This window comes from Caretta caretta, chromosome 1, assembly GCF_965140235.1.
Source record: "Caretta caretta isolate rCarCar2 chromosome 1, rCarCar1.hap1, whole genome shotgun sequence".
NCBI lineage: Eukaryota > Metazoa > Chordata > Testudines > Cheloniidae > Caretta > Caretta caretta.
The window spans coordinates 144,624,963-144,641,063 of record NC_134206.1 but is presented as its reverse complement, the minus strand read 5'-3'; the positions used below and the strand labels follow the sequence as shown (position 1 = coordinate 144,641,063).

The window sequence follows — 16,101 nt, the reverse complement described above, 5'->3', positions numbered from 1 at the left end:
GAAATCAATTATACAGATATGGGGAAATTCCCTTTTATGCAGCAAACAGCTTCAGTAATTCGCACAGTCTTCAAAGGAGGAGTGAACGCCACAGAATGTGTGTCTCAGTTGCTTGGCTGCTTTTAGAAAACACCTTACTAAGGGATGAGAGAGAAAAACGCAGTAGAGCCTAGGACAGAAGTAAATTTGAGAATGTTGACCTTTTGAAAATGGTACCCGAGACAGATCTTGCTCTAGGTTGCATTGGAGAAAGTTAAATAAGTTAGATAGTTCACACCAAAAAGGAGAAACTCACTGTCTTCTGGAGAATGTTCTCCAGCAATTTATCACTCAAGAAGGATATTGACATTGCATGGCACTTCAGAATCAAGGTACCACAAATCATAACCCTTTTGGACAGGCTGCTGAGATGGGTGCAAGAGACACAATAGGCTGCTTCTGTGAGGATCTAATGGAACTGGGTTATGGACAATAGGGTCAGGTCTGTAAACCAATTTATTCAGAGCCACACTGGGGCTGTGGGAATCAGTTTCATTTGGTCACTCATATTTTCTCAGGACCTTTGTAATAATGAAAGGAAAAAGGAAGGAACATGTAGAGTTTGCTGTGATTTTCAGGAACAGTAAATCTATACATCCCTAACACTAGTCAGATTCCTCTTCTCCCCACCGTAAGTCCAAAGATAGAGAATTTACAGATGGAATTTATAAGCAAATAAATCTGTTATTTAGAGTTATCTACATTCTGCAAATCTGGTGTAATACTTGTGGACTGAAGTTCTATTCTCCAGCATTTAAAATAGAGTGGCTGAACTAGTCTGCTCTGAGGCTGAAATCACCAGCATAGTATGTGGAGTGCTTTATCGTCACAGAAAATCTTTTCTGCTCATTCCAAGATAAGCAATGTTTCCCTGAGCAGGGCTACACTTCATCTGCCATGACTAGTAAGGTGAGCCATCACTGCAGCATTCGCTAAATGGAGAGTGACCCAATTCTGTTAAATAGGAGATCTGAAGATGTTTCACACTCTTTGATCGCTTGCTCTGCAAAGACATCTGGTTCACATGACATTTCTCACTACAGTGGCTCAATTCATATCCAACCGTTTGAAAAGATAAGCAAAGTTTAATCCATCAGACACAATATTTTCCTAAAATTATCCAGAACGGAGGGTTTCTTCAGAAAGAAAGAAATGTTCTTGGACCCACTGCAAGGAGAGAGAAAGCCAGGATTTCCTGTGTAACAGAGACCAAGACATGTTCTATACTACAAATTTAGGTCAGTTTAGCTACATTGCTCTGTGCTGTGAAAAATTTCACACCCTCTGATGTAGTTAAGCCAACCTAAGCTCCAGGGTAGACATTACTAGGTCAACAGACAAATTGTTTCATGAACCTAGTTACCACCTCTCAGAGAGGTGGATTTACTTACAGCTTCTGTCACTGTAATAAGCGTCTAACTACAGCAACACAGTTGCCTGGTGTAGACATTGCCTAAGTAAAAACAAGAACCCATTAAAGAGTCAAATGATTTGTTTAGCTACCTGATGAGGCTGAATAAGACATTCTAGCCACTATAAAAATAAAATTTCTGATGCATTCAGAGACAAATGTATGTAGGCCACCCCCAGTATTGCAGAAAGATCCCAGAATAACTAATTCGAGCCTGGAATGATTCTAGATCACTCAAAGATTTATGACAGAACTCTGATCAACTATTTGAGAATAATATTTTTACTTTTAATGTGGGTCTCTGGAAAAAAGACCTGGCTTCTACCACCCAATACAGTTTACATGCTTGAGAAAATACCTGATAAAATGCTGCCAAAATAAGGAAACTTTAGGGGCATGGAGATATCAAACTGAACCCATTTGGTTGTTAATCTTACAAGATGCTGCAATAGGTATATGGACGATCAGTCTGGCAGGGCTACAGATGCTTAAAAAAAATCTCTGCTGTAGAAATATTATATACCAAAAAATTTCCATCTTGAATTGTGCTGCAAAATGCAGTTTATGCATTTGAAAACAATAGACTCTACTGAGAGTTGTACAGTTTTTAAAATCTAGCCATTACATTTAGGAGTGCCTAAATGGGAACTAAGCTCTTTAGAACCCCAATTGTGGGTCCTGAACACCTTTGAAAACCTGGTCCTATATCTATTAGGCTAGCATAATCTTCTGAAGAATATTTTTGGCTTTTGAAAACAAATGGATATAACTCGGGAATCTTTTTATCTTTCTTTGCCTCAGGATTATACAAGATTAAATCTTCAACTGCTCTATCTAGGCCATTACCAAAATGTCCACTGCCTCTGAACTGTAGGGTCTGACTTTTGATTGTTCTGAAACTCACATGCAAAGTTGACATTCTTGCAAGTTAGCACTCCACTGGACACAGACATAACCATTAGTGATTTATTAGCGATTATCTTTGAAAAGTCATGGAAGATGGGAAACATTCCAGGGGATGAGAAAAGGGAAAAACATAGTGCCAATCTATAAAAAGAGAAATAAGGACAACCCAGGAATTACAGACCAGTTAACTTAACTTCAAACACCTAGAAGATAATAAGGTGATAACAAACAGTCAGCATGGACTTGTCAAGAACAAATAATGTCAAACCAACCAAACAGTTCTCTTTCACAGGGTAACAAGTCTTGTGGATAAGAGTGAAGCAGTAGATGTGGTATATCTTGACTTTAGTAAGGCTTTTGATACTGTCTTGCATGACCTTCTCATAAACAAACTAAGGAAATACAACCTAGATGCAACTACCATAAGGTGGGTACATAACTGGTTGGAAAACCATTCCCAGAAAGTAATCATCAGTGGTTCGTAGTCAAGCTGGAAGGGCATTTCAAGTGGAATCCTATAGGGATCAGTTCTGAGTCTGATCCTGTTCAATATAAGAACATGAGAACGGCCATACTGGGTCAGACCAAAGGTCCATCTAGCCCATTATCCCTTCTTCCAATGGTGGCCAATTCCAGGTGCCCCAGAGGGAATAAACAGAACAAGTAAATCATCAAGTGATCCATCTCCTGTCACGCATTCCCAGTTTCTGGTGAACAGAGGCTAGGGACACAACCTCTGCCAATCCTGGCTAATAGCCATTGATGGACCTATATTCCATGAATTTATCTAGTTCTTTTTTTAACCCTGTTATAGTCTTGGACTTCACAACATCCTCTGGCAAAGAGTTCCACAGGTTGACTGCGTTGTGTGAAGAATCTTCATCAATGATTTAAATAATGGCATATAGAGTACACTTATAAAGTTTGTGGACGATGGGCTTGGGAAGGGTGCAAGAGCTTTGGAGGACAGGATTAAAATTCAAAATGATCTGGACAAACTAGAGAAATGGTCTGAAGCAAACAGGATGAAATTCAATAAGGAAAAATGTGAAGTACTCCACTTAGGAAGGAACAGTCAGTTGTACACATAAAAAACAGGAAATGACTGCCTAGGAAGGAGTACTGAAGAAAGAGATATGGGGGTCACAGTGGATCATAAGCTAAATATGAGTCAACAGTGTAACACTGTTGCAAAAAAACCCAAACATTGTTCTGGGATGTATTAAAGGGAGTGTTGTAAGCAATACACGAGAAGTAATTCTTCCGCTCTACTCCACGATGATTAGACATCAACTGGACTATTGTGTCCAGTTCTGGGCGCCACATTTCAAGAAGGACATGGACAAATTGAAGAGAGTCCAGAGAAGAGCAACAAAAATGATTAAAGGTGTAGAAGACATGAACTATGAGGGAAGACTGAAAAAATTGGGTTTGTTAATTTGGAGAACAGAAGACAGGGGACAGGATAACAGTTTTCAAGTATATAAAACGTTGTCACAAGGAGGAGGGAGAAAAGTTGTTCTCCTTAATGTCTGGGGATAGGACAAGAAGCAATGGGCTTAAATTGCAGCAAGGGCAGTTTAGGTTGGACATCAGAAAAAACTTCCTAACTGTAAGGGTAGTTAAGCACTGGAATAAGTTGCCTAGGGAGGTTGTGGAATTTCCATCATCGTGGATTTTTAAGAGAAGGTTGGATACCTGTCAGGGATGGTCTAGATAATACTTCAGTCCCCTGCAATCAAGGCAGGACTGCACTAGATGACCTATTGAGGTTTCTTCCAGTCCTACGATTCTATAGCACCAGCTTGAAAGTTAATAGTTAAAATGGCAAAATCCAATTTTTTTCCTTTTAATCTTTTTAACATTCTATTATGGGAGGACAGAGCCTTGTCAATATCTCTTAGCAAAACATTAAGAGTTCCAACTTCCTCCAACCCATAGATCCCTGCATAAAACATCTATTTTAATGCTGCTTTCATCTTTTTTCCCAATCTGATAAAGAAGCTTCCTCTTCCAAGGGAGCATATGATATTTTAGAGCACCCTTCAGTGAGGGAACTGATCCTGGTAAGGGAGCTCAAGATCTCTCTCTCTCATTAGGGAGCTCATAACTATTTTCTTGAGCACTGCATGCTTCACAGCTTACGTAGGCCAAGCTTATTGCACACATCAAGTGGTCCTTGCATCCCTCCCATTCCTGCCCACAAGCTCCTTGTGTGCCATCCTCCCATCCCCCTTTTTCAGGGACTTCCTGAAACTCCTCCCAGTCTTCCCCGAGAGGGGTTCTGTGTGCTCCCATTTCCCTCTCCTCCCATACCAGGTCCCCCATTTCCCTCTCCTCATAAATAGCCCTCTGTGCACTGCCATGCCCCTAATGTCCCCCTTATTTCCCACAGCAAAGGCTCTGTGTGCCCTCTATCACCCCGTATCAGGTACCCCCAACCTCCTGACCTGGGGTTCTGTGCCCCTTTCCATTCCCCTTCCCCCCACACCAGCATCCCCAGTCTCCTCTAAGCAAGGTTTCAGTGCATCCCTTAATGTTCAAAACCCTCCGCAGGGGTCCCCAATAGAAGGGTTGTACATTCTCCACCCATGGCAGGGACTAAGAAAACCTTCATCATGCCCTTCCCCATGCAGGGGGGCTCTGTCTTCCCCCCACCCCTCCTTTCCCACATTCCTTCCCCATGGTAGGGGCTCTCCATACCTCTCCTTCCTCTTTCCCCCATACCAGGACTCCTCAATCTTCCCTTCACGAGGGGTTCTTTGTGCTCCATGCTTCCCTCTCCCCATGCCGGGGCTGTGTGCATGCTCCCATTCCTTTCTCTCCCCATTCTTCCTCCACCCCACTCCTCCACCATTATTCTTCTTTCTGTCTGGGAGATAAATCATTCAGGGTGTCAACATGTAAAACTCTATTGGAAGGATGGGCAGAGATGAGATAGGACCATTGCTATGCTGGAAAGTGCTAATGGGGCCATCAACCAGTTTGATCTAGACAACTGCAGAGGTGCTCGAGGCTGTGGCTGTGCTAAACAGCTGGCAGGGGCTTCGTGCGTCTCCCATTTTCCAATTTTCTCTAATCAATAAGGTTATGGCCACTGATGCCTAGAATACTCCCTCATATTTTAGAATAGATTGGTAGAGCCATCTGATCTGAGATCCACAAACATGGCCCACAGATATAAAGCGGAGAGCCGCAGGGCCCAGGATTTGCAGGGCTCTATTGATTGGATGCAGTGTTCCAAAGTTATCCCATTACATATGCAATGACAGACAGACAAAGAAATGCTGTCAAGTTGAATGTCAGACCTCCATCAGCTCGGCCAATTAATTACTTTTGGGGAGGAAACAAAATGAAAAATGATGTATATGAATAGTCATGTCATATTTTCTATAAAAGAGTTAGAAAATAAACCCTTTGTTGGAGAAGATTTACAAGTAACTTACTAAACACTGAACTTTTCCTCTGGATAGGAAGCCTGTGGAGGATCACTGTTGTGTGAAATAAGCTGTGTGGGTTAGGAAAAGTTTTACTGTTTTTTCTGACATCTCCTAAAGAAAAACAGTTTTCTTAAGAAAAGCTCAGGCACCCGCACCTCTCTCGGGCTGAGTGAAAATGGGTGAATCTGTGTGCACCTGCAGCAGTAATCGTGTCTCTTGATTTTTCTACATGCCTGACACACAAGGAAAGAAGGATCCATTACTATGGATTATTAGAGCTGCCTGCCTGCTATATCCTAGGAAAAAGGTCTTTATTGCCATATTTCTGGAAAGATTTACCTTGCCATTAGAGATTAAAAATATTAACAGAGCTGCAAGGTTTTTTCTCCCTGGACAGATACTAAAGAGCACAGAGTCTGTAACTGCACAGTATGTTTTAGCAACTTAAGAAAAGCTTGTGAAGAAACAACAGGGCTGCCATGGATAAAAACTAAAGGGTGCCAGACAGAGTTAGATTTTACAACCCTCTCATTACAGATGAGCACTTACTCACATGAGTAACTCCACTCAAGTCAATAGGACTACTCATGTGACTAAGCATACAACTAAATCCACACTGCTGAGCTACCCAGGTCCTATGAAGTAGAAGAGCGTGACCACACGGCAGCGGAAAGCCATGCCTCCCAGCCTGGGTCGGCAGCCTCCTGCTCACTCAAGTAGAGCCAACCACACGCTGCAGCTGCAGCAGAGGCAGCATTTTTGTTTAGCTGCCCAAGTCCAAGCCTGCCCAAACCCCTAGGGTTGCGTTTGGGCGGCTAGCCGAAGCTGCCATGCGTGTAGCAATGCCCACGCTGATATTTTTAGCGAGCTAGCATGAGTCTGTCTACCCAGGCTTGGAGGTTCATTTCTAGCGGCAGTGTAGACATTCCCTAACTATTCTCTCCCCAACACAGACTGACCTGAAGAACATATTCCCTACTGTGCTTCTGCTAAGAAATGATGTGTATTAATTACGCTCACTCCGCCCCTTGATGCTCTCTGGATAAAGTGAGTTTTAGATACTTACCTAACCATGTTGCAATGAGAACAGAGTCAATTCCATCTATGGGCTCACAGATTCGAGCCACTACTGGGTGAATCTGTTGTGACAGATAGTACTGAGTATCAACAGTAAGATTTTCTTGTTTTTGCAGCTGTTCTGGAGCATATGCTCTCTGGCTGGCACTCAGATTTGACCCATCCTAAGACAGGGGACATACACAAAACAAAACAAAGAGAAAAAAATCAGTCATATGTGGGTTGGAGTTGGGGTTAGACATTTCAGCATTAGAAAACTAGGTTTTTAAAAAAGGGTACAGTGGATTCCTTCCTTCAGCTATATTATTACATATCCAATACAAATTAAAGAAATCCGAAGAAACAGGTTACACGTTTGTTGCTGGCATTAGCTAGTAAATTCAAGAACATAAATCAAGCTTGTATTATTACAGCTTGTGTGTGCGCAAATCAGTAATAGTAGACAGAGTAAACAGTCCCATCTGTCAATTGAGAAATGCACAATGAAAATATACTGTTACCATCAGCCCAGTTAAAAGTATGCAAAGGGCAAACATTTTGGGATCACCCTTATATTAAATCAGCATTATCACATTACAGCGATCGTTAGAGCATCTTCCTAATGGTTGTGGTGGATTCTCCATCACTGAAAATATTTAAATCAGATTGGATTTTTTTTCTAAAAAGATACACTCATGTTCAAACAGGAAGTAATTCATGGCCTGTGTTACACAGGAAGTCAGATTAGATGATCAGAAGGGTCCCTTCTGGACTTATACTCGGTTAATCTATTGTAACATGCAGATACCAAATCATATCCTTACATGAATGTACTAAAATAATCAGTGGTGGATCGTCAATGCACACACAAAACACTAAGTGGAAGAATGGAATGAGGAATTAAGAGAGCAAGATGATTTATTTTGCTAAGAAGTTTATGCTAAGTTCTACATAGACAGGAATAAAAGTGGATTGATGGAGAAGAAACTGTCAGGCACCAATGCACAGATAAGTAGCACAACAGAGACAATGTGATCAACCCAAAAGGGCTGAGCACCTTAAGAAACTCTCTGCAATCCTTCTAGTCAAGAGTGCCAATCTGGAGTTCCAGAGGGCACAATGAGCCGTTCTTAAAAGAGAAAAAAGTAAAAAAGGAGGCTGAAACATGTTGAAACAAGAGGCTAAAATGCAGGTTGAAAATGGGGCTGCTGGGAGGGTAGAGAAATATCTTGAGTTCCAAGAAAAAACTGTTCTTCAGGGAAATGCAGCATGCATTAAACCTGTAGAATACCACTCACAGGTCATGTGAACACTATGAAAAAAAGTGTATTTTTCCACATGCATAAGCTAATATATGCCAAAACCAAACAGGGTGAGGGCAAGTACTGTGGTAGAAAGTACTCTACTATTCAGTAACACCTGTTGTACTTCCATAGAGCAGGATTCTAACCCCGTAAACCATTGAGGAACCATGCCCCAAGGCAGACAGCCACTATGTTGGGATGAAGCACACAACTCTCATCCTGTGAAAGGAGATGAGGAATGGTCAGGAACATGAACGGCAGCTGGACACACAGGTGAAGCAAGTAAGAGTACCAAGCTGGTCTCAGCAAGGTCAACACTATAAGGATAACTCTGACTTTGTCTTGTCTGATCTTGTTCATTACCCTTAGTATCAGTGGCATTGGAGGAAATGCATAGAACACACCCTTCTTCCAAGATAGAAGAAAGCATAGTGGCCCAGACCCCTCTTGATCAGAAAACAGGATACTTCCTGTTCCTGGAGATGGCAAAGAGATCACTTCTAGCAGTCCCCATCTTTGGACTATGCTGTGGAGAACGTGGGTGTCTAGCTCCCATTTGTAATCCTCTGACAAGCGTCTGCTGAGAACATCAGCTGTGATGTGCGGAATACCTGGGAGGTAGACTACTGAAATTTGGATCTGACGAGCCATGCACCAATTCCATAGTTTCACGGCTTCAGCACACAGGAAGGGGGATCTTGCTCCTCCCTGCTTATTGATATAGAACAGGCAGGATATGTTGTCTGTCATGATACTGATTGATTTGCCCCTTATCAGGGGCAGGAAAAGTGTTCCTGACAATCCTGAGCTCCAACAGATTGGTGTGAAGATTGGTGTCTTGAGTTGTCCATCTTCCCTAGTTGTGAAGATATTTCTTCATCCCAACAGTGATGCGTCTCTGTTGTTAAAGTCACTGATGGGCAACAAAAAGGAATGTTTGCACCGACATTGAGTTAATCCTTCCACCAGTCTAAGGAGTTCCTCTCTTGTAGAGGAACTGTCACCTTCTGTCCAAGGTATCTGACCAAGGAATAGATCTTTCTGAGCCAACTCTGGAAGCAGTAGAGACATAACCTTGCATGATCGGTCACAAAACTGCCATGTGTCCCAAAAGCTGAACACAGTTCCTTATTGTGATTCCTGAGGCATGTTGTGCATATGCTAAGAAGAAGGGCTCCTCTGAACTTTCTGTACCAGATCTGACGGGGTTATGAATCTGTCTAAGGGAAGGTACGCTATGGCTATCAATGAGTCCAAATATGCCCCTACAAACTGTATCTTCCTTACAAGAATTAATGTTGACTTTTTTACATTCAACTGCAGACCTAACTCCTGGAACAGACCAAAGTCTGTCTGGGTGGATGACAGCACTACTTTGTAGGAACGGCCCTGGAGTAGCCAGTCGTCAAGGTACAGGAAGACTAGGATCGCTTCTTGTCAGAAGCAAGCAGCCATTACTGCCAGGACTTCTGAGAACACCTGGGGGCCAAGTAAAGGCCAAAGGGAAACGCTCAGTATTGGAAACGATCCTGTCCTATAGTGAAGCATAAGTATTTCCTGTGCAATGGATGTATCATGATATGGAAATACACATCTTGTAGGTAAAGGGCCGAAAACCAAACCCCCTTCTCCAGTGAAGGAATTATAGCTTCCAGAGTTACCATCCTGAATTTTTGAGACTTTATGAACTTGTTTACGAATCTTAGAACTAAGATCGATCACCACCCTTCATCCTTCTTTGGCACAAAGACATAATCTGAGTAAAATCCCTCACACTTAGGAGGAGGAGGAACCAGCTTTATTGCTCCTAATCGAAGGAGAAATTTACTTGTCTCAATAAAAGCTCGTGGGAGGGGTCCCTGGAGAAAAACAGGGAAGGGAAGTGGGTGCAAGGAAGGGAATGATGCAAAACGGATGGTATGTTGACTCACTTGTCTATAGTGATCTACCTCCAAGCATATAGGAAATAGGCAAGGCAGTCTCCAGGAGAATGGGATCTGAGCTAACACGCACATCTGTAAATCCAGAGGTGTGGAATGGATCAAACCCTCAACCAACCCATCAAAACTGTTGCTTTGAAGATGATGGGTGGTCACGGAGAGCAGATAGCAGTCCTTTTTCTTTTAAATCTTTCTCTCTTTCTGGGGGATTCAGTGGATCTATGGAACCAAGAAAATTGAGCAGGAAACAATCTCTGGGTAGTCTGTGACCTACTAAACTTTTTCTCGATAAAGTTATTTTGTTGATAGATGCAAAGCAATGCACGTGGGAAAACAGAATCCCAACTACACATATAAAATGATGGGTCTAAATTAGCTGTTACCATTCAAGAAAGATCTTGGAGTCATTGTGAATAGTTTTCTGAAAACATCCACTCAATGTGCAGTGGCAGTCAAAAAAGCAAACAGAACATTGGGAAAGGGATAGATAATAAGACAGAAAATATATTGCCTCTATATAAATCTATGGTACACCCACATCTTGAATACTGCGTGCAGATATGGTCGCCCCCATCTCAAAAAAAAAATATATATATATATATATATATATATATATATATAGGAATTTGAAAGGGTTCAGAAAAGAGCAACAAAAACTATTAGGGGTATGGAACAGCTTCCGTATGAGGAGAGACTAATAAGACTAAGACTTTTCAGCTTGGAAAAGAGACGACTAAGGAGGGATATGACAGAGGTCTATAAAATCATGAATGGTGTGGAGAAAGTAAATAAGGAAGTGCTATTTACTCCTTCTCACAACACAAGAACTAGGGGTCACCAAATGAAATTAATAGGCAGCAGGTTTAAAACAAACAAAAGGAAGTATTTCTTCACACAATGCACAGTCAACCTGTGGAACTCTTTGCCAGAGGATGTTGTGAAGGTCCAGACTATAAGAGGGTTCAAAAAAGAACTAGATAAATTTATGGAGGATAGGTCCATCAATGGCTATTAACCAGGATGGGCAGGGATGGTGTCCCTAGCCTCTGTTTGCAGAAGCTGGGAATGAGCAACCAGGAATGGATCACTTGATGATTACCTGTTCTGTTCATTCCCTCTGGGGCACCTGGCATTGGCCACTGTCAGAAGACAGGATACTGGGCTAGATGGACCTTTGGTCTGACCCAGTAGGGCCGTTCTTATTTGTAGGTATATGTATGTCAGGGGGTCATAAAATAGCCCTAGAGTCCTTTAGAGTGTGCAAGGACTCGTATGTGGTTTCCGAGAAGAGTTTACAACTATGGAAGGGAAAGTCCTCCACCGTCTTCTGTACATTTCAAAGAAATCCTGAGATATAGAACCATGATGCCCTGCACATACCCAGTGCCATAGAGATGAACCTGGCAGCAGTGTCAACAGCAGCGAAGGATGCTTGAAGAGCAGTTCTGACCACCAACTGGCCGTCTGAGATGATGGACTGGAATTGCTCCCCATGCTCTTGTGGCAAATGGTCAATAAAAGTCAGGAATCAGTTATAAATTTGTAAAATTATATTTGGCCATGACCACTTGATAATTCACAATCCTGAATTGCCGAGCTGCTGATGAACAGGACCTTCACCCAAAGAGATCCAGCCTTTTCTGGTTCCTGTCAAATGGGATAGACTTAGAGAAGCACTGCCTACCTGACTCATTTACCGCATCCACCACCAGAGAGCTAGGCTGAGGGTGGAAGAACAAAAAGTCAGAATCCTTAGAGGGAACAGCAGGGGGGCTCCTAGTTGCGAGTCCCCGCCAGGCTGGGGAGGGACAGGACTTGTCCTTTCCTTGCCTGGCAGCTCTCAAGGGGGAGAGGGGAGATCAGGCCCACCACCAAGAGCCTCCCCTTGCTGCACGAAGCGCCAAAGGTTCCTGGAGCTGGAGAAGGCTTGTGGACATGGGTCTGATCTTCCCCTGCTGCTAGGGCTCCTAGCTGCAAGTCCCCACTGCCAGAAAAGGGACCCCACTGTTAAAACACCTTGAAATTTCAGATGTAAACATCTGAAAATGTGAAATTGACCATTTAAAAATCCTCCGGCCGTGAAATTGATCAAAATGGACTGTGAATTTGATAGGGCTCTAATAATAATATTTATCCCTTTCTAGATGGAAATGATAGAACTGCCTTTTCTGTATTGACAGAAGCGTTCAGTAAATATTCTTGTTCTGTATTTGGGGAAAAAGCCAGATGTATTTATATCCTGTGATGATGACGCAATACTTTCCATTTCAACAGTAACTCAGGAGGATGTTAAACAGCAGCTACTTTTTAAATCAGCAAGTCTGGATAATTTGTATCCAAGAGTTTTTTGTTTTTTTTTTTTTTTTAAAAAGAGCTGGTCTAGGAGTTCTCTAGATGGTTAATTTTGATTTTCAGAACACTGGAGAAATTCCAGAGCACTGGAAGAAAGTGAATGTCATATCAATAGTTAAAAAGGGAGAGCTCGATGACAAAGGTAATTATAGGCCTGTCAGCCTGACTTTGATCCCAGGCAAAACAATGGAAGGGCTGATTTGGGACTCAAATAGAAAATTAAAAAAGGGTAATATAATTAATGCCAATCAACATGGGTTTACAGAAAATATATCGGGTTTAACTTGATATCTTTTTGGATGAGATTACAGTTTTGGTTGATATTGTTAAGGTAACAGTGTTAATGTAATATACTTTGACTTTGGTAAGGCATTTGTACTTGGTAGCATATGACATTTTGATTATGAAACTAGTAGGATACAGAAATCAATAATGGCACATATTAAATGGATAAAAAACTGGCTAATGGATAGGTCTTCAAATGTACTTGTAAACAGATGGAAACCAAATGATGGAAACCATCATCACACAAATACGTTTCCTGTGGGGTCCTGCTGTTTAACTTTTTTTTTTAAAATGGCATAGAACCATCACTGATAAAGTCTGCAGATCAAACAAAGATTGGGGTAGTAGTAAATAATGAAGAGGACAGCTCACTGATATAGAGTGCTCTGGATCGTTTGTAAATTGGGAACATGAAAACAATATGCATTTCAATATGGCCAACGGTAAAGTCATAGATGCAGGAACCAAGAATGCAGACCAAACTCACAGGATGGGAGACTATTCTGGGAAGCAGTGACTCTGAAAAAGATGTAGAGTCATGGTGGGTACTCACATGACCGTAAACTCCCAGTTAAACATACTAGCCAAAAAAAGGTAATGTGATCTTTGGATATATAAACAATGGAATTTCAAGGGTTATATTAATCTCTGAGTTTGACACTGTTGCTACCGCTACCGAATACTATGCCCAGTTCTGGTATCTACACTTCAAGATATGGAAAAACTGGAGAGGGTTCAGAGAAGAGCCACAAGAATGATTAAAAGACTGGACAACATGCCTTATAATGACACATTCAAGGAGCTCAATCTATTTAGTTCACTAAAGAGAAGTTATGGGATGACTGGATGACAGGATGACAGTTTTATAAGTACCTACATGGAGAACAGAAATTTCATAATAGAGGACACTTCAGTCGAAAAATGTATGACAAGATCCAATGGCTGGAAGTTGAAGCTATACAAATTTAGTCTAGAAAGAACCGTGCAAATTTTGAACAGTACAGGTAATTAACCATTGGAATAACTCATTTAGGGTTGTGGTGGATTCTCCATCATTGTAAATTTTAAAATTCAGATTGAATGTTTTTCTAAAAAACTGCTCTGGTTCCAACAGGAATTAATTCAGGGAAGTCCTATGGCCTGTGTTATGCAAGAGGTGAAACTAGTTGATCAATGGTTCCTTCTGGACTTATAGTACATGAATCTATGCCAAATTTAGGGCAACCTTACTTAATAGTGTTCTTTAAAAATATAGAATAATGCCATTCAACGATTTGAGGGATTTGTTTTCTTTTATTTTCTCCCAAAAACTCATGAATAGTATCTACCCATAACCAAGATTTTTTTTTACCTGACAGATCACATACGACACAGTATCTCCTGCTTTCACTTTTCGGCCTCCTTGAGAGTTTATCCACATGGCAACATGCACATGTGGCAAGCTTTTTTTGTCAGGATAATCCTGAGGATCCTTTGTCAATGCCTAAGAGACAAAGGGGAAAACAGGTACATATCTTTGAGAAAAACGGAAATTAAATACTGGACAAATCACTGCAGTAAAAACCAAAGATTATATAATAGCTGTCTTCATCATCCCTCTACAGTTCACCAGAAAACAATTTTGAAAGATGACATTAATATAAAATATAACATTATAACAAATATATCAGTCTTTCATGCTCCCTAATTAACATTATTGTAAGAGCAACCTGAAATTTTATACCTTAAGTTTCTGAAAAGCTAAACACAATAGGAACCCCTAATAAAAGTTCAAACAAGCACAAAGACAGCTAGAATAGTTAAAAAAATAGATTTAATCAAAGTATGAAATACTATACACAGTGCAAGAATGCAGTGAAAGGTTAATTTTTTTTTTCAGTTTTGAAAATTCTAAATGTCTGACACATTTATATCTAACAAACTTTGTAACAGAAGTAGACCAGGGTTTCAATATGTCTATGGATAGGACTACTGGAATTTTACAATAAATCATTTCCCCTCTATATTCCGTAATTACTTCACTTGAAGATTTTGGGGAAAAAAATCACCCCCTTCTCTACACCTACAACTTCATCAACATAACTTTTAAACTAATATTTGGTTCTAAATATTTTAAAGGCAATAAAACACTGGAGTGTGTAGGACTTAAAAAAACGGTTACCTACTTTTAGGTAACTGTTGTTCTTTGAGATGCACTGCTCATGTCCATTCCATTCTAGGTGTGTGCGTGCCCACATGCGCAATCATCATAAATTTCTGCCTGAGAGGTATCCGTAGGGTCGGCTGTGGCGCCCCCTTGAGTGCCGTGCTTATGCATTACTGTATCAGGCGCCGCTGGCCCAGCGCCCTCTCAGTTACTTCTTGTGGGCAACTCTGACAGAAGGGTAGGAGGGTGGGTAATGGAATGGACATGAAGAACAACAGTTACAAAAAGGTAGGTAACCATTTTTTCTTCTTCGGGTGTTTGCTCATGTTGATTCCATTCTAGGTGATTCACAAGCAGTGTCAATGGAGGTGGGCTGGGAGCTCACGGTCTTGCAGTGTGCAGCACTGCTCTGCCGAAGCCAGCATCATCCCAGGCCTGCTGGGTAAGTGCATAATGGGATGTAAACGTGTGGACAGATAACTAGGTAGCAGCTCTACAGATCTCTTGGATCGGTACCTGAGCCAGGAAGGCTGCTGCTGATGCTTGTGTTCTAGTTAAGTGCGCCTTGACTACTGCCAGTGGAGGCATTTTCACCAGCTCACAGAGGTAGCGGATGCAGGCGATGATCCAAGACCAAAATCTTTAAGCAGACATTAGGTGACCTTTTATCCTGTCTGACATCATAACAAACAGCTGCATTGACTTGCAAAACGGCTTTGTCCTGTGGATGTACAAGGCCAGCACCCTCCTGTAGTAGTCCTATCCTGGGTGTGCAACCTGCGTTCCTCTTCCAATTTATGAAGCTTCAGGAAGACGACAGGTAAGTGTATGTCCTGGCTGGTATGAAACTGGGAAACTATCTTGGGCAGAAACACCGGGTGAGGACGCAGTTGGACCTTATCCTTGTAGAATACCATTTAGGGAAGTTCTGAAAAAGATCTCAGACACCCTGTGGGCAGATGTTACTGCAAACAGGAATGAAACCTTCCAGGAGAGAAGGAGAAGAGAGGAGGAAGCCAGAGGTTCAAAGGGAGGCCCTATGAGCCTTCACAGCATGAGATTCAAGTCCCATGAACAGACGGGGTCCCGCATGTGAGGATAGAGATGCTCCAGATCTTTCAAAAACCGGGCCATCATGTCATGACTGAAGGCTGACCTGCCTTGGAATGGAGAGTGGAAAGCCCAGTACATGTACTTTTTCAACTTGGCCAGGTAAGTCGCT

The 16,101-nt window shown here is 41.7% G+C and overlaps 1 protein-coding gene across 5 annotated transcripts in view; it reads right to left on the bottom strand.

The window, feature by feature from the left end:
• The window catches only part of POLA1 (DNA polymerase alpha 1, catalytic subunit), a 359,222-nt gene that overhangs the window by 172,924 nt on the left and 170,197 nt on the right, over positions 1–16,101 (bottom strand). For all 5 annotated transcript variants that reach the window (XM_048863346.2, XM_048863354.2, XM_048863383.2 and 2 more), the window contains 2 exons: positions 14,085–14,216; positions 6,863–7,037 (listed from right to left, as the gene is read on the bottom strand). In XM_048863346.2, the coding sequence (XP_048719303.2) occupies positions 6,863–7,037; positions 14,085–14,216 (307 nt within the window). The remainder of the gene's footprint in view (positions 1–6,862; positions 7,038–14,084; positions 14,217–16,101) is intronic.